General features: G+C 38.8%; 2 protein-coding genes across 2 annotated transcripts; both read right to left on the bottom strand.

Moving 5' to 3' along the window:
- Positions 1 to 877: 877 nt before the first annotated feature.
- bace1 (beta-secretase 1) lies at positions 878 to 14,007 on the bottom strand. The gene is made up of 9 exons (XM_074641375.1): positions 13,277 to 14,007; positions 8,409 to 8,497; positions 7,996 to 8,212; positions 7,022 to 7,159; positions 6,794 to 6,928; positions 6,584 to 6,685; positions 6,215 to 6,364; positions 3,210 to 3,381; positions 878 to 2,389 (listed from the first exon to the last, which is right to left on the bottom strand). Exons 1-9 carry the CDS (start codon positions 13,613 to 13,615, stop codon positions 2,151 to 2,153), a joined length of 1,581 nt encoding a protein of 526 aa, XP_074497476.1. The 5' UTR covers positions 13,616 to 14,007; the 3' UTR covers positions 878 to 2,150.
- Positions 14,008 to 16,219: 2,212 nt separating this feature from the next.
- Positions 16,220 to 20,878, bottom strand: LOC141770926 (T-box transcription factor TBX1-B). The gene is made up of 8 exons (XM_074640777.1): positions 20,872 to 20,878; positions 20,599 to 20,773; positions 20,379 to 20,480; positions 19,590 to 19,761; positions 19,304 to 19,459; positions 18,441 to 18,508; positions 18,005 to 18,114; positions 16,220 to 16,807 (listed from the first exon to the last, which is right to left on the bottom strand). Exons 1-8 carry the CDS (start codon positions 20,876 to 20,878, stop codon positions 16,623 to 16,625), a joined length of 975 nt encoding a protein of 324 aa, XP_074496878.1. The 3' UTR covers positions 16,220 to 16,622.
- Between the last annotated feature and the right edge of the window lie 2,853 nt (positions 20,879 to 23,731).

Genomic DNA, 23,731 nt, shown 5'->3' on the forward strand with positions numbered 1-23,731 from the left:
TACGACGGTACGACAGAATATTAGTGCCACATTGAAGAAAAAAAATAAATCTGAGATTTCGAGAATAAATTCATAATATTATTAGAAAAAAGTCAGAAGTTTACGAGAAAAAAAGTCGTAGTATTATGAGAATAAAGTCATAATATTAGTATATATATATATGTGTAGTAGTATAGTAGTAGTAATTTTACAAGTTATTTTCTTTTTTTCTCTTCAAGTTTTTACTTTATTCTGGTAATAATATGACTTTTTTCTCATAAAGTTATGACTTTATTCTGGTTATATTACGACTTTTTTTATCGTAAAGTTATGACTTTATTCTCGTAATATTATGACTTTTTTTTCTCGCAAAGTTATGACTTTATTCTCGTAATCTCTTATTTTTTCCCCCTTCAACGTGGCCCCTACCTAACTGCAAATGTATTGCGGCTCCAGACAGATTTTTTATTTTTTTGCCTAAAATGGCTCTTTTGATAGTAAAGGTTGCCGACCCCTGGTCTAAACCATGGTCTAGACATGAACATGAGTGGTCTAAGCTGCAGAGTATGCACATTTCTTAAAGTTTATTCTTCTGGGATCTTAGTTCGTAAAACATTTATTAGAAACAGCTCTGCAATGGCCTAAATATCACCAAGAATTACATTTGAAAGTGTTTTATTGTGGAGTTTCTGCCTTTGGTGCCCAGACTATGCATTTGCTTTTTCTAAATTATTTCCCAACATTACATTTACGGGGGAAGACGCTAAATCCTTGTTCATTTTTCATAACTTTTTTAACACTGAAATGGTAAAATTCAACAATGAATGTCAGTCTATAAGTTAGTTTTCGTGGTTAATGTTTTGTTTTGTGTGAAGAAATCAAAATGACGCCACATGTTAGTTACAATAAGTACTTTATTGATTCCACAGTGCTGCCAGCGCCTGACAGATAAATATACAGTTCTGAGTTTATCTATTTACAGCTTGCTGAGAGACAATACAAACTGTCCCTTGTAGACATACATAACGTTCTTTAGTGTAGAACATACATTGGGCTGGTTTCCTTGTCCAAGCATATATGGTCCCCATTGAAAGATGTGGTGAGTTAGGCTGTTTCTGTGTCTGTGAAAGAAGCCCTATTAAGTCTTGGTTTGTTAACATGTAATGTGTTGTTACATGTGCAAATCATCAGATAGTGCAGCAGTAGGATAAGCAATGTGTGTATGTGTCTGCGCAAATAGAAGATCTGGAATGCACAAATTTTATTTACAATAGATACATTTAAGCTATCAATATAGGAAGTAAAAGTGACATCTGATACTGACTGTGTTCAGTAGTCTCAGTTTCACACGAAGCAAAACTGATTTTATGCAATAAATGCTGTTACAATCTGATATTTCATCAAACGTACCTCTTTATGCGTACTTAATTTGCAGAAAGCTTTGCTGGCAAAATAGTGTAATTTCATAGATGCTATTCATACTCAGTAGTATCTTTTTAGTTTTCATAAGTATCATCTTCATTAAATCTTTCGGTATACTCTTCACTTAACAGTACAGCTGTGCACACAAACAGGCATGCTCACACATATCAACCTTGTTTCATTCACTCATAAGCCACAAACAGCAGATCTATAAACACACACATGTAACCTCATATGTTCATATCATACCATAGCAAACCACGTCCGTCTACATGATGCATTTCCATCTTGTATTCACATCCAGGTTGTGAGTTGCTTCATTTAGCCATGTTTGTAAATGATCTCTTTAATTTTTACCAAACCCCTCCGTGCAGAGCTCTGCATCCAATCCACCTCTGTAGTCTATTTATACACTATTTATAACAAAGAGCAGATTTTTTTTTTTTTGCATTTTCCCACCTCTCGCCATGCTGTTCTGCATAGGTAGTTCAAACAGGCAAAGTTGACGCGGATGACGCCAACTTTCTCTTGTCTGTCCTTCAAGTTAGTAATGGCTCTAGTTATCCTCAAATGCTCTGTTCACTGTGTATTCCGCGTTTTCTGCACTCTATTATATTCCAGAAAAACCCTCTCTTTCAAAAGCACCAGCATTTTGTAACAACGTACTTCCCTTTTAACATAATCCATCCCTGCCCTGCGTTTCAAGTGTAGGTCTCCACGACTCCTTTTGTCCCCTTTCTTCTCCCCCTTCACTTAAGGAGCGATATGTCGTCAGCAAAGTCCCCGTGTGGGTGGATGCAGCGGGCGAAGCGCCACTGGCACACCATGAGACACAGCGGCAGCATGAAGAGAGCGCAGATTCCCGCCATGATGTAGGCGATGGTCATGAGAGTGGACTCGTCCGTCTGAGGGATGTTGTAGCCACAGTCTTCCAGGTCGACGCCATGGAACGGGCCTTCCACAGAGGCTGTGCGATACTCATCATGCACTACAAATGGGAGAAAAGGATTGTGGGTATTTGCGAGACACAAAGATCATGATCACAGATAGCATGTTACTATTAGCCTGCTGTAAATATGTTAGGTTCTTAAATGAGATATCCTTAAAGGGATAGTTCGGGTTGAAGTGGGATTGTGTGAGGCACTTATCCATAGTCAGTGTATTACCTAGCCACCAGACTTCATTGAAAAAAACTGTAATTTTACTTCGCAGAACACGGGGGTTGCTGTTCTAGATCATTAACTCCAAACCAACCAGTCGAGGCAGTGGTAGAACAGCAGCTCTCATGTTCTGCAAGGTAAAATTAGTTTTTTTTCAATGAAGTCTGGTTGCATTGACAAGAGCATAGATAACGGCTTCGGCTACATGGACTGTATAGCTGTCTGACGGCAAGGTAAACTGGTGAAAATATTCTTAATATAGCGTACACTTAAACTGATATTGATTTTTTTAGGTGGGCCTTTCTTTTAGGTGACTAAAATACGTTTTGCTGCCGGCCCCGTCCACAGCCGTACATTGCTTTTTCTACCGTACAGTTACTCCTGTTTGCTTCTCCAAGCTGGGGGCGTGCTGATCGTCATCTACTGTAGGGAATACACTATGGATAAGTAACTCATACAACCCCACTTCAAAACACCTGAACTATCCCTTTTTATCTATCCTGCTCATATTTTCTTCCATTTAGGTAGTGCCTCAATCCCAATACTTCTTTCTATGAGCATCCATATTTTCATTTCACACTACAAACCGTACTGATTCTCCATCTCCCTCTTTCCCTGCACACCCCTCCACCCTCTCCTCCTCCTCACCATGGCAGGTGCTGACAGCAAAGCCGATGCGTTTCTTTTCTCGGTCGAAGACCACATAGAAGCCCTCCATTATGACGGCCCCCATCACTGTACCGGTGCTTGACTGGGACACGGCAAACTTGTAGCAGTCCTCCTGGGCTGAGGCCACGTCCTCTACTGGCCGCAGGTATTGCTGCATAAATAAAAATCAAAAATCAAAAATCAAAGGAGCAGAGTCACAGACACAAAACATCACAAAACAAGAAGGGGGCAAACACACAACCCTACCGAAGCGCTCAGCTCTTTTAATGTATAGCCCTCTCATGTCTAATCAGAGTCTAATCATGTGATTAGATATGTTGTAATGTAGAATTCGTAGGGAATTTGTTTCATTTTACGAACCAAACTGTGTTTCTTTTTAGAAATGTCTTGATATATTTTTGTTGTTAGTATTTAGTTGTTGTTTTACTAATAATAAGTAATATTTTTTGATTGATTATTTTAGATGTTTGCTTTATTTCAATTAGATTTTTGATGTTATTTTCTTTTGCTAGTTAGTTCAATTATTTTCTTGATTAGTATATTTAGTTTTTGTTTTGTTTTGTTTGTGAATTGGGTAACGCTGTGGGCATTTGCAGTTATATATGTAGGTAGGCAGGTATAGGACCAGCATGCACCTGGGTGGGCCTATGTTTTTTTTGCCAGAGCAAGAGAGGCAGCGATAGCCATGATTTCTTTGTTCTTTCGTTTGCTTGTTTTTTGGAGAAATAAATCAAAAGAAACAAAGAAACTTTGCATGGATAATGTACTCTTTTGCCTGTGTATATGGTAAATCAATGGCCCTTTGATTTAGGTTTGATTTATAATGCTCTCTTCCTTCCCCTCTTTTCATCCTGGACCTTTGCCTGGTAACGCACTGAGCACATTTATGCAAGAGAGATATAAATACACTCTTCATCAATGCCTGAGAAAAACTAGGAACATATTAGAATAAAAGGCTGTGTCTCTGTGCTTACTTCCTGTTTATGTTTACCAGAGTGGAAGAGTGTTTTTGTGCATCCTATTCAAGTGTGGTTGGGTGATTGTGCGCTTTTATATATATATATATATAGCTTGATTATGACATTGTCATGTCCGGTGTGGTCCTTGTCCACGATACGAATATAAATATCAAAGGTGTTATATCAAAGGTGTTATAGAAAAAGAGCTGTCATTACATAGTTTGTCCACCAGAGAGCACTGACATGTTTGTTTTGCATCTGTAAAAGGCCCCACTCAATACATATCTTGGTCACAAACAATCCTTTATAACACAACACATAATATGTGTATGTGTTTGATATGTTTATTTAAAAAATGTGAATATCAGCTCTCAGTGATTATCATGTTAACCCTAACCCTCCTACTTCATCTTTGACGTTTTCCTGTACATAGGTAGAGTCGGTGTATATTCTTTACATGGTGATTTGCTGTTCTACCTGCTATACAAGTTACAGCAGAAGGCAATGAAAGTGAAAACTTTTCTCAAGTGTTTCATTCTGCTGTCAGCATCAAGGTCACCGGTCCTCCCACAGATTTACAGCTCTGAACCTCGCTTCTAAATCTCACTGTCAAATATCCTTCATTCCTCCACCATCAAGGCCTTTCTGAGTGGCTTTGAATAAAAACCGCTTAATTACTTTTCAGAGCTTTATGAAAAACTTTAGAAAATATATTCAAAGGAAATTCTCTCTGAAATGTGGTCATTATTTTTTTCTCCTCATGGTACCTCACCAGCCTTTCATCTATTGAGACTACATAAAAGAGTATGGCTGAAGGATAGGGTGACTTAATGTAAACAGACTTCCTGTAGGAGGGCAGAGGGTGATGAAAACTGCATTTATTCAGGATTACAGGCAGGCATTGAAATCAATTAAGACCTCAGAGTTGCGGAGGATTTACATGACTCACAGTAATGAGTTATTTTCATTGCCAGTAAATAAATATCAAAAGTTCTTACAGAAACTTGGCAAAATAAACACTCTAAATGGATCCCTTTGTATTTCCTGTAGCAATAGTTGTTAATGCAGTAGCTGACAGGAAGTAAATTTGGACCAAAGCTGTTGCCCTAGCAACAGAATGGCAATGACAAGGTCTATAGGCTGAGAGGGTAAATCAAACACCTCTCTCCAAACACTATTTAAACCAGTTACATTTTATAGCACTGGACAAAAATGTAATTTTCCCATCATGAATCCAGGTAAAGTAAAACATAGTAGCTGCTGATGATTTGGAAATGTTATGTTGATGTTGATTTGGAACAAATGTTATCACAAAGTCGATCCGTGACCTGAAACATGAGTGAACTTTATGCAACCACATTCAGTTCCAGTGCGACATACTGGGCCTCAAGCAGGAAGCGCCACATGAACAGATTTTATTTTTGTTCGTATCCACGATTTGTTCTTATTCTTTTAGTACCTGTTGATTTCTGGGATTCATTAATGTTTTCTTATTTTTGCTCTTCTCTTAGGTGAGAGAACATTTTACAAGTGGTCAAGAGCACTCTTACCTAGAGAAAAAAAAACATCTTGTTTTCACAGTCCACAAAATCACATCTACTTTGTTTAAGATTATTTAACAGTACCTCGATTCCGCTACTGCTTTTCTAGAATTTCCCAATTTGGGACCAATAAAGTCTCTCTCTCTCTCTCTCTCTCTCTATCCATCTGTCTATCTATAGTTCCTTGTGCAAGTGCATTTTTTTGGTGGCAACTCTCCCATTCTTGGGCATGTGCCAGAGTATTTGCACACGGCACAACACCTCTCCTATAAATGTTTAAGCGGTGTTACCTATGCTAATAATAAACAATCGGCCACACTCCTCCAATTTATGATCAAGTGGGATTCATCATTCAGCACATCTGGGTAAGAGCAGATCTGGATGGTTAAGAATGTTTGGTGCATCTGGAGTTGACTACCAAATTAAGAGAAAATATAAGAGAACTTTAAGAGAATGTTGCTCCATGAGGCCGACTGTGCGTTACCTGCGGTAGGATGGAGATTCTGAAGGACTGGTTGTGGTTCTCACTCATCAGATAGAGGGAGATGAGTGGGAAGATATGCCAGGGTGTAGTGCCTGTCTGCCAACATACCAGCTGCTCCCCCAGCCAGAACCCAGAAGGAAACTGTTCGGTCTGAAAAACAAGGTCAGGAGGACATTCATTCTTTCCTTTCCTCATACCCGCTCACTACAAATTAGGGTCATGTGGTCATGAGACTGGAGTTTATCCAGTAGGTGTCTGTGTGTGTTAATAGCATTTTGTTATAAGAACGTAATGACTGGGGCAGCAACAGAGGAAGAAAATTAGAGATAATTATACAGATATAAGGGGATCTATAAGGTAAGGACTGACCGCAGAGGCTGCTTCAATAGCCTTGACTGCAGCCTGGAAGACTTTTCTAGGCAGTCGAAGGTTGGTGGTGCCACTGTCCACGATGCTCTTATCATAGTTGTACTGTAAAAGACAGACAAACAGTCGCCTGTTATAAATCTCTTCCATTGCTTTTAGCATCAGTGATTAACCATGAAATCATTCTTTCTTTGTTTATCTATCTGATCTTACCTCTTTACAGTCCATGTTGAGGTCCTGTCCATTCACCTCAATACGTACGATGATGACCTCATAGTACCACTCCCTACGGATGGGAGTGTACCAGAGCTCTCCCACGTAGAGCGATGGGTCCACTCCTCCGATGATCTAAGAGCACGGGGAAAGATATAATCCAGAACTGGCTCCAAATATGACAATACATGATTTGTGTGTGTGTGTGTGTGTGTGTGTATGTCTCACCATGCTGCCGCCAACAGTAGCGCTACCCAGGGAGTTGTTCTGGGTGAAGCCGGCTCCACACAGCTGGAGGGAGAAGAGGTTGGGGACGGGAGTCTGGCGAACCAGAGAGTCAAAGAAAGGCTCCAATGTCTCGTCAGGCTGGAAAGAAAGAGAGAGAAGTAGGATAGCTCTACTGGCCAAACTAAGCTTAAGATTAAACAAACCTCATCCTTCTCCTGACGTATCAGCATACCTTTTGTCAAATCAGGTTTCATCCTGCCATCTCACATTCCCAGTGAAAACAGTGGTATTATTACTTTTCTCAGAAGTAAATACTATAGTAATAAGCTATTACAATTTCAACAATATTAAAAAAATATATATATTTAAAATATTTTTTAGTTATATATCCAAAAATTGGGTGTTGCTTTTCTTATCACATCCTCCAAATGTGAAGTTGAATTTGAATTATCAAAAAACGATATCCCTCATCTAATATCATCATAGTAATCACCATCTTACACCAGAATAGGAATTCAGAAAAGGACAAAAAAGGAAGTGAAGTACAGTAGGGCTGCAACTAACGATTATTTTCACTATGGATTAAAATGTCAGAAAATGTTGTAAAATGTCGATCAGTGTTTCCCAAAGCCCAAGAAGACGTCCTCGAATGTCTTGTTTTGTCCACAACTCAAAGATATTCAGTTTACTGTCATAGAGGAGTAAAGAAACCAGAAGATATTCACATTTAAGAAGCTGGAATCAGAAAATTTTGACTTTTTTTCTTTAAAAAATACTCAAACCGATTAATCGATTATCAATAGTTGGCGATTATCTTAATAGTTGACAACTAATCGATTAATCGATGCAGCTCTACGGTACAGTATTCTCACCAGTCTTTAAACTACCTCAATTCTCACAAGAATACCCCTATTTGGCTTTACTGATGATACACAGGAGAGATTTGGAGGGACCAAGCGATACGCTGCTCTTACCCGGGCTATATCGGCGTAGGCCAGTCCCAGGATTCCCTCCCAGTTGGATCCATTGATGAAGAAGCGATCCGACTGGGTGATTGCAGCAATGTTGGCGCGCAGCGTGGCGTTGGGGCCGTGTGGGACAGAGACCAGGTCGGTGCCCAGCTCCCCCTCCCAGCGACCCTGGGTGTAGGGAACATACACACTCCTGCCCTGGTCACGGTACGAACCAGAGCTGTGAACGAATGGTGAGACAGAGACATTATTATATCATTCATATATTTCAATCTTTTTATGTGTAAAAGCATTGTCACATAATTTTATCCAGTTTGATACAGTAATAAGATATGGAAAATTCATTTATCACGTAAGACCTCAATGAGGAAAGAAAGAAGCTGAAACATGGCTCCTTTTGTAGTGTCTCTACTCACAGTGAACGATGGTAGTATCTGCGCAGGAAGGGATGAGCAGCTGCTCCGACAGCAAAGTTACTGCTTCCTGTATCCACCAGGATGTTCAACTGATGACACAGAGAGACAATGGAAGAGAGAGAGAGAGATTTATTAAATATATGCTGTGTGCAAAAATCAATAGGTTTGTAAAACAGACGCTTGGGTTACACTGTGAAATTGATTATGTTCAATCTCTGAAGGGCAACTTTAATCTGTAGCTTTACTACCTTGGAGACAGACTTGGAAAACAATTTTCTGTGTTGGATTTTGAATGTGTGCTATTGATATCTTTATTTTTTTATACTGGTGTTCTTACAGGCGATTCTTTGGCTGATTTTCCCTATATTACAACAAGTAGTCAGCCTCACCTCCCGTCATTCTCTGTATCCATTTCTCTTCCCTTGTAGTGTCCTGTGCTGTTTCCTGTTGCCCTAAATGTCCTTCTCCGTCCCCTCTCTGTCTCCACTCCAACCCTCCACTCCTCTCAGGTTGCCCATTCTACTCCCTCCCTCTCCCATCTCCTCCTCTTCTGTCTGCATTTCTATGTGAGTATCATATTTTGCACAATCAGTCAAAACAGTTAGTGAATGTGTGAATGGAACACAATGGCAGGTGGCGATGAAGACAGAAATATACAATACCGACAGTATATGCATCATATTAATTACATTTTACACGTCTATACACTGCTGTATGCCATATATCACAGGTAACATTTATGTTTTCATTTTCTTTCTTTGTACTGCTGCTTTAATACATACTAGTCTATGTACATTATGTTGTGAGTCATACATTTTAATGCACTTAATACATTTTCATTCATATGGTTCTAGTTTAAGGGATAGTTCAGGTGTTTAGAAGTGGGGTTGTATGAGGTGCTTATCCATAGTCAGTGTATTGCCTACAGGAGATGACGGTTGCCACACCCCCAGTTTGGAGAAGCAGACAGGAGTTATGTACTACGGAACCAAAGTAATGTACTGCTGTGGACGGCAGCAAAACTTATTTTAGCCACCTAAAAGAAAGGCCTACCTAAATAAATCAATATCAGTGTAAGTGTACGCTATATTTAGAATATTTTTGCCAGTTTACTTTGCCATCAGACAGCTATACAGTCTGCGTTTCAGACGGGGAACTGAAGCCGTTATCTATGCTCCAGCCAAAGCAACCAGACTCCATTGAAAAAAACAGTAATTTTACCTCACAGATCACAGGAGTTGCTGTTCTACCACTGCATCGGTCAATTAGTTTGTTAGTGTTATTGTGGGACTTTGGTTAGTTCGGATTCACCAAAGTCACACAATAGCCCAAACAAACGAACCGATCGAGGCAGCAGTAGACCAGCAACCTGCGTGTTCTGCGAGGTAAAATTACAGTTTTATTCAATGGAGTCTGGTGGCTTTGGCGAGAGACACATACTGTACTATTTTACTGATTGACAAATCAAAGAGAATATGTGGTACAGAAACACCCAAACAGTTGAACAGACAGGCAGCCATACAGCCACAGCAAGCTGTTCAATAATGGATTGGCTCTTTAAGTATCCAGGGAAGTGCTACTGTCTCTGGGGCTGGGCCTGAAAGCCCAGAATAAATACGGACTCTCTCTACCTCACTTTGTTTCTAACACACATACATCAATGTCAATGATACACACACACACACGTGCCTGCATATGCTGTCCCTACATACACCACTACTGTCATAGTGTAATAACGCTGTACACATCTTCCTCTCTAGGGCATCATTTTGCTGACTGCTCAGGACGGATCTGTTTCTTTCATACACACTAAAGGCTGCATCCTGACACTGACTGAGACTTCATGTCTTTCCCTGCTCTGTCGCTCTGTCTTCCTGTCCTCCCTGGCAGAGTGCCTGTCTATTCCAGCCATTATATTTGCCCTTCCCCCTCCACTATAGAGGAGAAATCACCTAGTGGTTACCAGAACACACCGTATCTGAAAGTTACTGTAATTACTTGATGTAATTTAAAACACTTTGCATCTACCAAGTATCTCAAAGTTAAATTCAAGGCCTTTTATTACTTTTGCTATTATGATAATTTGATTTAAAGACTATTTACGCAGCGACTGATAAATCATTTTACATAAAGCTTTATTTATCTAGATGCATGGGGCTTTTAAAGAAAGAAATACATTCAGATAATTTGATTCAAGATATCTTAAGACTTATTAAAGGCCTGCAAACGGCCTATCAGTGTGTTGTTATGGACATGGATATCCTGACTGGTCATTTTAATGAATGAGATGGTCAAAGACCCTTGAGCAGCACTTTTCTGCTGGTTATATAATACACAAGTCTGTGAACTGCTGTTTTTCACTGTGCTAAAGGCGTACTCGACAACCTTGAGACCGAAAAGGGAGGATTTCAAAACCAAAGAGAGGGATCAAAAATAGAGTTTCACTGACTTTGTTTTCTGCATTCTGGTAACTTTTAAAGAATTAAAAATAAAATAACAAAATAATAAGTTCACTGTTGTTATTTGATAACCACTAATAAATAAAACAATTTGTATAGGGGCAAGTAAAAAAAAAAGAAAAACATTAAAGCTGAAGTAGGCGCAATAGGAGCAAATATGATTAGAAAAGGTTATTTTTATAAAACAGTTGCTATATCGTGACAGTAGTTCATGAAACAGGTAACCTGAAAGAAATCATGTGCCTTTGTGTCCTCCGGTGCTCCTAACGGCATCTGCAAGATTTCACAGACCGGAGGAAAACAAGCAGTAAGAGCTAATCTGAGGTCTGCTGTCCATCTACTGTCTATGAGAGCCGGCTGTCAATCACTTGCGAACTCCGACCAAACGGTCAAACTAGACAGCGCTGATCAAATATGAATCAATATTATGTTACGTCAATGCCTATTTCTCGCCTAAAATGTTTTCAGAAACGTCTTGTAGTGTACTGTTTGAGCACAGCCAATAGGAACGCGCTCTCTCTGAAATGACCTGTGATTGGTCAAAGTCTCCCGCCACGGGCTAGATTTTCTAAAGCCTGAAAAAAGAGCCATGAGGAGGAGCAGAAGTCTAGTTATCTCTCAGAACATTTGAATTACAATATGCTGAAAGGTTATTATGGAATTTTTGCCAATGATGCCAAAAATATACTGCCTATACCATTATCTCCTTTCTCTTCATAATGGATGGTCCAGTGTATCCTATGCTAAAAGAGATAAGAAAGGAAGCATTGAAGCACTTATCCTTAGCCTTTAGAGAATTCAACCAGCTCTTATCATGGCTGCTACCAGATACTTCCGGGTCATTTCACTCAGTTAGGAACCTTCCTCAGCAAAAAAATACTTTTTGACCGCAGCCCTACTTAGCACCCTCCATCTATCCCTCATCATCTCACTCTTATCTCCCTCTTTCCATTTGTTTCCCTCCTTTTCTCTTAAACTCATTCTCTCTCACACACTTTCTCTCTCTCTCCTTCTTTCATTCAATCCTTGTCCCTCGTCTCCATCTCTCTCTCTCTTGTCGTTTGATTCATTTCTTTTTTTTCACTCCCTCCCGCTCTCATCTTCTTCTTCTTCTTCTCCTCTTCTACCACCTCATCACTTTCTCTCCCTTCCTCTATCCATCGCCCTATGCGTGCCAGCCTGTACACCGCAGCTGCACCCAGCTGGCACTCCTCACTCTGCAGAATTAATGGTTCCATTATCTGTCTGTATCATTCGGTCCCTTCTCTCACATCACACACACACACACACACACACGGGCCATCTGTCATTGCAGGGCCATCAACAGTATTGGACAGTAGCCTATATTTGAAGTACTTTTCCATCAACTTTCTTTAATTTTGCATTCCATATGTGTGTTTTTTGTGTGTGTACTTCGTCTCAATTCATTAGTTTTTGTGATGATAGTGTGTAAGATAAGATAAGATAAGATATTCCTTTATTAGTCCTGCAGTGGGGAAATTTGCAGTGTACAGCAGCAAAGGGGATAGTGCAAAAAACAAGATGCATCAGCTAACACAGTAAAAAAAAGAGCTAAACAAAGTGTAACAAAAATATGAACCATTTAAATAGAAGGAAGTATAAAAATAGGAGCAGTATATACAGTATTGACAATAAACAGATTATTAACAAAATTGCACAAGTGGAAAATGATATTGCACAGTGAAAATGAATTAATGAATGAAATTCCACCTGAAAATATCAGGTTATTGTCAGTTTTTGGTGTGCAAGTGGTCTACTGGGAGCAGTGCTGGTTGTGTAGGCCAAAGATGCATGATGATAAAGGCTGCACAGGAGTGCTTTGACAACATATTAATCATGCAAATAAAAGTATAAAAATAGGAGCAGTATATACAGTATTGACAATAAACAGACTATTAACAAAAGTTGCACAAGTGGAAAATGATATTGCACAGTGAGAATGAATGAATGAATGAATGAATGAATGAATGAATGAAATTCGACCTGAAAATATCAGGTTATTGTCAGTTTATTGGTGTGTAAGTGGTCTACTGGGATGCATGATGATATAGGCTGTACAGGAGTGCTTTGACAACATATTAATCATGCAAATAAAAGTATAAAAATAGGAGCAGTATATACAGTATTGACAATAAACAGACTATTAACAAAAATTGCACAAGTGGAAAATGATATTGCACAGTGAGAATGAATGAATGCATGAATGAATGAATGACTTAATGAATGAATGAATGAAATTTCACCTGATAATATCAGGTTATTGTCAGTTTTGTGGTGTGTAAGTGGTCTACTGGGAGCTGGTTGTGTAGGCCAAAGATGCATGATGATATTGGCTGCACAGGAGTGCTTTGACAACATATTAATCATGCAAAATAAAACCTTTCTTACCTTCTGCGGAGGAGAGCCCACGGACATCTCCACGTAGTATCCCTGACCGGACTTCCCACGCAGGTTGTCAATCATGTCCACGAAGCTGATGCCGCCCGCTGCCGCTCCTGCTGCCGCTCCTCTCCGCCTGCGCGCACCGTGCTTCGCCGCGTTGCCGCGTTCGGCGGCAGGTGGCAGCAGGAGCGGCAGCGTCGGCTGTTCGGCTAGAGCGCCTTGCCGCAGTGGGACGCGGATGGCGAGAGGCAGGCCCGAGGATTGACCGCTGCTGCTGCTGCTGCTGCCGAGCAGACACAACGTCGTCCATACAAACAGACCTGTCTGTAACGTCGACGCATCCATGTTGAAATTATATTTTTGGTATGTTTTGACTTCACGACGCTTCGTTCAGTTTGACGCTCACGCGGCACAGGCGAAGAGATCAGTTGGTGATGATTCTAAAGTATAACGGCTAAGACCATGATGGCAGTTTGTCGGTGTTCTCCCGCTCATCCTCTCGTCAAAACGACCGGAACCATCGTCAGTAGGCAGGCTGGCCGGCGGGCTACCGGAATCCGCATCCCTTCTCCTCCTTATCCAGCTATCCAGACCCCCGTTCATTCAGTTCGCTTCTCTGCCTTCCAGTCTTTCACCTCCTCCTCCTCCTCCTCCATCCACCATCCAGCCCGCTGCTGCATCCTTCAGAGAGGCGAGAGAGCGAGCATCACCAACGGTCAAGTTAAGATGTAACACCACACGACTTCCTGTGAGTATTTTCAAAATAAGACCAATGAACCCCCAACTTTTTTCAGAATTTTATTTCGGCAAAAGACATATATATGGAATACAAAGAAACAGCACAAAAACAAAACAAAAAAAACTTAAAGCCAGAGGATCTCAATGTCCATTCATTTTAAACTGACTGTTTGTAAGAATCAGAATTGCTTGTTAACAGTGACACCTGTGGCCGTTAAGTCAACGAAAGTCAGCATCGGGCTCGCAATTGCTCACTCAAAATAGTGAGGTGACACACGTCAGCTAAAACCACAATATCACTCTATATTTCAGCTGCTTGGCAGTAATGTTAGCTGACCAGACGGAGGTCTCTCCATGAATCACTGCTGATCCTAGTGTTGGCTTTTCGGCTGAAGCAGGAAAAGCGGGTCGGTGCCGGGGCTTAAGCAGGAAGAGAAACGTTATCGCCTCCTGACTGCGCCCGCAGGGAGACACCGGAGTTTTGGTCGGAGACGATAATGTAACTCGTTGCGGAGCTCCGTCACTTCACAAGACACGGGAAACCTCTGTTGGTCTGGAGGAGCTGAAGCATTTATTTCTGCACAAACGTCCACTGTACATTCACTAGATATTCTCAGAGCTACAAAGTCTCCTGCAGTGTGTAGCGCGCATGCACGTCTAGAGGTGGAGCAAGACAGCGAGAACGCGCAAAGCGTGAGTGAAGACAAGCAGGCAGAAGAGCAGAGGCTCCGGCCACACGCGAGCGCGCATATGCGAGCGCGCATGGGATCCCGACCCGGTAGATTTATACTTGTAAAAAGTTACAAAAAGTCCCTTTAAGTCTTTTCAGAGTTCAAGAAAATGTCCATCCTTTAAAATATTGAGATACTCTACAGCTTTTTGGTTTTCGACATTTTCAAGTAAGGTACCTTACTGCTTGAGTTCAACAAGAAACTGACGAAAGCAGGGTTTAAAGTCAAACCATTTCAATTTGTGGATATGGAATTTACCAAGAATAATCAGAAGCTGAATTATATAGGTAATGTTGCTATCCATCCCATAAAACACAAAATATAACATCAGATCAAATACCTGTACATTAGCACTCATTTTTCTATTTATGAAATTTTGCATATCAGTCCAAAATAAAATCGAATGATTACAGTGAAAAAACAAATGAAATATGGTTTCTCGATCTGAATCACAGAAAACACATGTAGAGTCTATATTTATTTTAAATCTTTCTAATACTTCTTTAACAGGGTAAATTCTATGTAAAATCTTGAAGATATCTTATGGATACAATATTTGTTTAGAATACAACAAGCCTTTTTCAACTGTAAATCACCCATAATAGACAACCAAAAGAATTTCGCTGCAGTAGGTGTAACACAGTTCAAAACATCTCTAATGTGTCTGTTAGTAATAATAATAAACACCCAACTGAAATATAGTGCTACCACAGGAATGAGTCTTAAAACCGGGAAATTAGATATTTTTTCCAGAATTTTTTCAGACTTTTTTTTGGGACATTTTTCCGACTTTTTTTTTTTTTTAATCTTTTTCAGACATTGTTTAGACTTTTTTTCCAACATTTTTCAGACTTTTTCTTAGACATTTGTTTCAGACATTTTTCAGACTTTTATTTTTACCGACATTTTTTCAGACTTTTTTCCTCCAACATTTTTCAAACTTTATTTTTCAGACTTTTTTCAGACTTTTTTATTTATTTATTTATTTTTACCCTATTCAGACATTGTTTAGACTTTATTTTTACGGACATTTTTTCAGACTTTTTTTTTCCAACATTTTTCAAACTTTTTTTTCAGACATTTTTCAGAGTCTTTTTTTCCAACATTTTTCAAACTTTTTTTTTTTTACCTTTTTCAGACATTGTTTAGACTTTATTTTCCATCCATAGCATGTACTTAGCAAACTACTGTGTAGAACCTTCTTTTCATTTTGATTAATTTAAGATAGATTTTGGCTGCATATGCACACCATATAGCGTATTGTTTGTTTCTCATAACGTCTTTTATTTTGAAGGCAAAGTCACTGTTACGTCATGGCTCTTCAGGAAATAACCCTGGGACACTCTCAGCATTCTGGGTGATGAAGTTTTCACCGTGATTGCTATTGGGGCATTGCTCTCATTCAGAACATCTACAGAGAAGTCCACATTATTTGCATTTTTCTTAACAGTTATTCTTGTCTAAAAATCAGAGACCAATATTTAATTTCATAATTTTTCATCCATTTATTATCACAAACAACAGAGTTTGATTGCACACATGTTCTAATGAGAAATGACCATATGATTTTAATAGTGAGATTTACTATAGTGTGTTTGTTCTTAGCTGTGAGTCATCACCGTATTGTTGCTATAATATAGTTTACTGTGACTGTAGTGCTCTTGTTGTGTAAGCATATGGCGTCATTGCAGTACATCTAGCATATGGCTAAAGACATGATGGTTTTGATGGAACACTTGCATAATGTATAGTATCCCTATAAATTATTTTGCAAGGGAGACCACAAACTTATATACATTTATTATAAAACTCAAATTAAAGTTGTATGATATCAAACAAGTAAGCAAGCAGTGGGTCAAATTTAATTCAAAGCTTCTCTTTCCCTACGACAGACTGCCTCTCTCTTGAGATGATCCTGGACAGTCCCAGAAGGAGGGAATAGGGAGGAAGGAAGCAGCTGCTAATACACTGTCCCCGTCTTTCCTCTCCATGGTGAGTCCCACAGAGTCTTTGGAGTGGTGAAACAGTCCACATTGCTCCACCAGCAACAGGTCTGGGTCCTCCAGTCCTAAAGGATGCAGGAGAATACAGTTTGATCAGCATTTAGACTAACATTTTATATCATCTATCTATCAAATCTAAATAATTTCCCCTCTGCTTATTCAAATAATCAGATTCTGCTCATTAACCCATCCAGCTTCATAACACTGGAGCAGTAAGATTGAGTGCCTCTTGAAGGAAGCATCTACACAGCAAACAGATCCAACAAATGCTAAAAAATGTTTAGGACTGTCCTCGACCAAAGAAATTCTTAGTCTACTAACACTCATACGATTTTGTTGACTAATTTATTAGTTGATTTAATCGTCAGATCTGTAAAACTGAGTAAAGCACCACTTTAAAGGTACAGTGTGTAGGATTTAGTGGCATCTAGTGGTGCGGTTGCAGATTGCAACCAACTGAAAACCCCTTCGCTCACTCCTCCCTTTCCAAGACTGCGGTAACGTGAGGCGCCGAGTGCAAAATTGTGGTAACGCCGTTCACCTCGCTCAGAGACCGTCCTTACCATAATAACACTACTTTAGGAGCAACGGCAGTCAGACGGCGGCTGGCGGTACCACGGTTTTGCACTCTGTGGTTCACAAGCTTGTCGTGGCCTTGAGGTAACGTAAAAACACCAAAGGCTCTAGCTAGAGCCAGTGTTTGGTTTGTCCGTTCTGGGCTACTGTAGAAACATGGCGGAGCAACATGGCGGACTGAAGAGGACCCGCTCCCTACGTAGATATTAAGGACTCATTCTAAGCTGACAAAAACACAACGATTCTTAGTTTCAGGTGATTATACACTAATGAAAACATAGTTATGAATATTGTATTCCATTTCTGCTACACACTGTTTCTTTAAATCTTGTGTTTACCAGAGATGTGCTTATAAGTTTCTGGGAAACAGCATGAAAAAAGCATAAAACTGAACGACTAATCTACGAGAGAAATCTTAGTCGACTAAGACCAAAACGACCGATCAGTTGACTAATCGACTAAGAGGGGGCAGCTCTAAAAATGATGCACCAGAGGAAGAATTTTATTCTAAAAGCAAATTAAAATTTCAAGGGACCTTAAACAACCCGTGTTGAAATTGTGGATGTGTTATCATATTTAAAAGAGTGAAAACTACAATGAAACACTATGTACTGAACAAGATTAGTTATGCTGAGTCGTTGCACCCAACATATACTGCACTGTAACATACAGAGAGAGATACTCACTAGTTGAGGCCTTTGAGCACCAGCTTCTCTGCTCTCCAGGTTTGGTGGTGAGGGGCTCCGCTCTGCCCTCTGGTGGACACCACACGGCCAAGGGTCCGAAGTAACCCACCCTGCACACATTAACACACACAGATACTGTATATAGTCACACAAGCATAGTACATAGAGGTATACATGCCCGTACATGCGCGTATATGCCCGTATATAATCCCCAAAAACAGTTTTACCATACATGGCCAACAGCCTGCCATGTGTGAGCCCCCTTTGAAAACAAAGGTCAGAGATTAGCTATCATGGAGGCTGCTGCCTTATCGCTATGTACCAGCTGATAACAACGATAAAGATACACTATGATCTAGTCAGCTGTCCTTTTCATGGAAAGCGGTTCACATGTGTTTCGGCAAACTGTATTCAGTCCTTATACATAGACACTCACCGGTCCTGGGTGTCTGTAGTCCTGAAGCCTTTAGCAAACGGGTTGCTAGCGATTTTTAGCTGGGTGATCTGAGAAAGAAAATAAATAACATAAAAAGCAAAGACTGAAAACTTTTTTAACAAAATAAGTATTTCTTGCTTAACAAGACATAATGTCTAATTAGCCTACAAATAAAATTGTGATCTTCTGATTATCTATGTAAACACCCATAAACATAGAATGAAAGCAAGGTATTTAAATAACAACACAATGATATTGCTTTTAACAGTCCGTAACAGCATAATCAGCATGAGTGGTAACATTGATGAGTGGGAAACTCTTTTATTGGAACCCACTTAGACCTGTTTTTTTCCTTTTTTAGTGGGGGAGAGGGTTTTTTTAGGGGTAGATAGCAGGTCAGTAGTTAATTAATTAAACACATTTATACTGCACGCAAACAAAATTGCATGGTTTTTGCCCAAAACTGCAATTTATTATCATAAAGTCGGCATGTCTGTAAAGGGGAGACTCGTGGGTACCCATAGAACCCATTTTAATTCACATATCTTGAGGTCAGAGGTCAAGGGGCGCTTTTGAATATGACCATGCCAGTTTTTCCTCGCCAAAATTTAGCCTAACTTTGGAGCTTAACATGACATGGTTGCTACCTTTAAGACTGAACAGTCTACAGCCTCTTAAAGACAGCAATGCTGGCCGGGATCACCAGCGATTCTGTGGGTCTCAGAGGGTTAAATACTTTTTTCATATTTATAAATGATCAAAGGGCCGGGTTGAGGTCCTGAAATGGGCCTCCAATTGAATAGATCTGCTATACTAGTTATATCAGTTACAATGAAAAGCCCACTGATCCTGGGTTTTCCTACCCGGTGGTTCTGATAGGCAGTGACGGCCATGAAGCGTGTTTCAGGGAAGGAAAAAGAGCAGAAGTTCCTGTATGCATTTAAGTGACTGTTGGGAGCTGGATCCACATACACCACATGGAAGCGCGGCTGATAGCGATGCATGGAGTTCAATATCATCTGGCAAGACACAACAAACAAGTCAAAAGAGAGATATTTCTATATGTAATGTACTTTGTTTCTTAGGTGCTATGCTCTTTTTTTCTGCTCTCAAAAGTAAAAGCATGTAGGAGTCACATTAAAGACTGACATGTCCGTTGTCATCCAGCAGGTTGTTGGTGAGCTTGAGCGTGTCGAAGGATACAGTCTGCTTCATCCACTGGGCTCCGCAGGCTGGTGAGTCCGGGTGGAAATGCATCCTGCTTGGGGCCACGACGTCCGCTCGCCCTGCCATCAACCAGGATGAGCTGCGGAACGCATATCTGATCCACACATGTTTCATATGAGTAAAATAGGACCAGTAAAGTCAGATGAAGCTTGCAGAGGGGCACAGATCTAGGTTAAACGTGGACAATGATGGTCTTGGATAAAGTGATGGAAATACTACATTACTGAACATTTACTGTATGTTAGAAAACTCTCTGTTACACACTAAGCACTGCACACCTCACTCTGTGTGTGTCTGACCTGTAGGGCTGCAGCGATTATTCTAGTTATCAAATATTCTACCGATTATTCCATCGACTAATCGGATAAAATACTTTTGCTTTTTTAAGGAGAAACTGTAAATATACAAACGAGAAAACAAAATGAACACCCAACTGGTTTCTCTTTTTAGAAAAATCCACATGTTTATTGCTTAAATTGCAAACACTTATATTATCTTTCAAAACTAAACCCATTTAAGTGCCATTTTACATTTTGATAAATAAAACATTCTGAAATGCAAACAAATAGATTTAAAAAATAATTTCAAATTACTTTAAGGTACACATCTTATGGCCTTTAACTGATCGAACTGTGATGATCTGTTCGTATTCAAAATTAATTGTAATTGAATCACTCAAGCTACTCGAGGAATCGTTTCAGCCCTACTGACCTGTATCTTTTATCGTCAACAATGATAAAGTCCATGAGCAGGACGTATTCAGCAGTAGGATCCATCCCGGAGATTTGCACCTGGAATGTTGGAAACATCCTCCTGCAGTTTATGAACACGTAAATGAACATAATGTAGTTAGAGACACCAAGACATCAGAGAAAAATGGAGAAGTGCATGATAAGGTAACGAGGAATATAAATACGAGTGTTATTGTTACCTTCCAGCTTTGGTAACAATCATCTCTGTGCCCAGCTGGTCAAACTGCTGCCAAAGTGCATGCATCTCCAGCTGAACTCTGACCCCGCTGACTTGGGGGGCCTTGGCGCTCGACAGTGACCCCCCGTCTGCACAGCAGGGCAGAGATAGTTCACAGCTCCGAGGCAGATGAGGACCTAAGGAGAGGAGAGATGTGGGGATTGGATCACAGACTTTGTCACATTAATGTTCTCCATTGAGCTCAAGTGACTTTGATCATAAAACAAACACTTACCATCCATAATTTGAAGGTTTACAAGATAAATAATATGAATGAATTTGCCGTTTCGTTGTATTTCTGTTCACTGCAGTCCGTTCTTCCACTTCCGACCAAAAGCAGCAACTCCTGTCTTTACAACTTTTTGCTATGCAACATAGAACTGAAGACAAAAATCTTCCTCCCGGTCGTGCCAGGTGCTGTGTTAGCCTAGATGTACATCCAAGTGTTCGGAGTAGCTGTTTGTGTCCGGGAACAAGCTGGTTTTATACACCATGAGACTCTCACTGGGGACCTCATGCCTACCTCATCCATTACAATACTCATAGTGCCAATGACATGCACTAATCACAGCTGCACGCGCATGCATGCATGCTGCCCCAAGAATTGTGAAAATGTGCACACACACACACAAAACCTTTTTGGAGCATCTAGAAATCCCTAAATCCTTTATTGTTTCAAATAGCCTAAAGCCTTAAGTGGAGCTCGTCTTGACCGACCAGTGGGACATTAATAACATCCTAATCAGACCGGTGTTACTGAGTGTGGACAGACGAAGACAGCAAACAAACTGCTTTTATTATTCATAGCCTATTTTCTTGGAGCAGAGTTTCAACACCGTACTAATTAGAGAGTCAGTTATTCCCTAAAACTGAATTAAGTGGACATTTCTGGTTTGGTTTTATGGTAATTCTAACGTATTTATAAAATGCGTCACCATGCATTTATTAAACTTTATTTTTTAATTGTCTTTTTAACATTTTCTTAAATATAATTCAACTGAAAAAGCAACACAAAATAAAAATTGAAATAGATCAAATGAATAATATATAATATAGAACTTCTTTCTATTGTTGTCCTTGCTGTTAATGTCATTAGGTGTTTGAAAGTGTCTTCGTCTCACAGTGTGTTGTCATAGGGCTGCTCGATTATTATTACTATTATTAATTAATATTGAGGTCACGATTATTTAAAACAATAACTGACTTGACTTTGGAAACATCATGTATTTATTTAACTTTTTTATTGTCTTATTGACATTTTCTTGAACTTTAAATATAATTCATGTGAAAAACTAACAACAAATAAATGTAAAAATTGAAATAAATAAAATCTATAATGCTATATGCTATGCTATAATGCTATACTATATGCTATATATATACATTTAAATAAATAATAAATAAAATAATATTTAAAAGTACATTAGATAAAAATAAATAGACAACATAAATATTCAATATAGCATAATAATATAATACAATATAAATAAATTAGATCAATAATTACAGCAAATATGTTGTAGTTCACTGCCACAACCTACTGAAAACTCCTGAACATAAATATAGAATAGAATAGAATGAAATAGAATAGAACAGAATAGAATTTAGATCAATAATTAGATAAAATATATTGTAGTTCACTGCCATAACCTACTGAAAATGACTAAACATAAAAATTTAAAATATAATATAATATAATATAATATAATCTAGATTAATAATTACAACAAATATCTTGTAGTTCACTGCCATAACCTACTGAAAATGACTAAACATAAATATTCAATATATAAAATAATATAATATATTAATGTAATATCAAATGATTTAGATCAATAATTTGATCAAATATGTTGTTGGACGCCAAAATTGTAATTAAAATTCATGAATCACCCAGCCCTAGTGTGTCATGCAAGGCTTTGTGTCACATGAAGACGTGACCATGATACTCAAAGTAAGACACAAAGGATCTTGATAAGGCAAAGTTGTCTGATTACAAATGGGAGTGGAAGTGTTTAGTGGTGTGTGTGTGTGTGTGTGTGTGCGTGTGTGTGTGTGTGTGTGTGTGTGTGTGTGTGTGTGTGTGTGTGTGTAGCCTCATGTGGCTCTATGATGGGACCGTGTTGAAGGGATCCAGCCTGAGGGATCCAAAGCAGGAAAGCGGGCTGTTCCCTAATAAAGCACAACATGACCAATTCACCCCCCCGATCAGCTCATTAATCACAGCTTTCAGGACCACAGGCAGAAATATCTCATATGTTATTGGAAGCCTCTCTTAAGTAGAACTGATTGTATTAATATTATTTTCCAATGGGCCTTGTGATCAATGATGACCCCTCAAAATGCTGTCTGCGTGATATGACCTTATAGGGCCGGGTGATTAATCAAATTTTATTTTCAATTACGATTTTGGGCTCCAACGATTATGAAAACAAGATAATCGAGATAAATCGATTATTGTGTCGCATTTCATTTCGCAACGATACTCTTGTTTTGTCCAACTTTCCTTTATTGCGATGTTCTGTCACTCGTTTCCACTGACTGGAATATATTAAATAGAGTTCACCAAAATGTTGAATGCATGTTGAGGAGTTTTCAGTAGGTTGTAGCAGTGAACTGCAATATATCTAATTATTGATATAGTTTATTTTTATATCATTATATTATATAATATATATATTTATATATACATTTTAATTTTTTTATTTTATGTTATATTATTTTATCGTTAGTCTTTTTCAGTAGGTTGTGGCAGTGAACTAAAACATATATGATCTAATTATTGATCTAATTTATTTTTATATTATATTATTTTATATATTGAATATTTATGTTATGGAGTTTTCAGTAAGCTGTGGCAGTGAACTACAACATCTTTGATTTTCTATTATTATATTGTATATTTTTTATATTATTATATTATATATTATTATTATATTATATATTTCATATTATATTATTTATATATTGAATATTTATGTTTAGTAGTTTTCAGTAGGTTGTGGAACATTACAATATAGTTGATTGATTTGATCAAATTTATTTTTATATATAATTTATTTAAATGTATATTTATATATAGTATTTATATTATT

Source organism: Sebastes fasciatus, chromosome 7, assembly GCF_043250625.1.
Source record: "Sebastes fasciatus isolate fSebFas1 chromosome 7, fSebFas1.pri, whole genome shotgun sequence".
In the NCBI taxonomy this organism is placed as follows: domain Eukaryota; kingdom Metazoa; phylum Chordata; class Actinopteri; order Perciformes; family Sebastidae; genus Sebastes; species Sebastes fasciatus.

Excerpts from the sequence above, each read along its gene's own strand:
- bace1 (XM_074641375.1), bottom strand. The coding sequence starts at position 13,615 with ATGGATGCGTCGACGTTACAGACAGGTCTGTTTGTATGGACGACGTTG. Across the intron at positions 8,213-8,408 it reads AGATACTACCATCGTTCACT|CTCTGGTTCGTACCGTGACC; the intron begins GTGAGTAGAGAC and ends ATTCGTTCACAG. Across the intron at positions 2,390-3,209 it reads TGCTGTCAGCACCTGCCATG|TGCATGATGAGTATCGCACA; the intron begins GTGAGGAGGAGG and ends TCCCATTTGTAG.
- LOC141770926 (XM_074640777.1), bottom strand. Across the intron at positions 20,481-20,598 it reads ATTGTTACCAAAGCTGGAAG|GAGGATGTTTCCAACATTCC; the intron begins GTAACAATAACA and ends CATAAACTGCAG. Across the intron at positions 18,115-18,440 it reads ACTACAGACACCCAGGACCG|GGTGGGTTACTTCGGACCCT; the intron begins GTGAGTGTCTAT and ends TAATGTGTGCAG.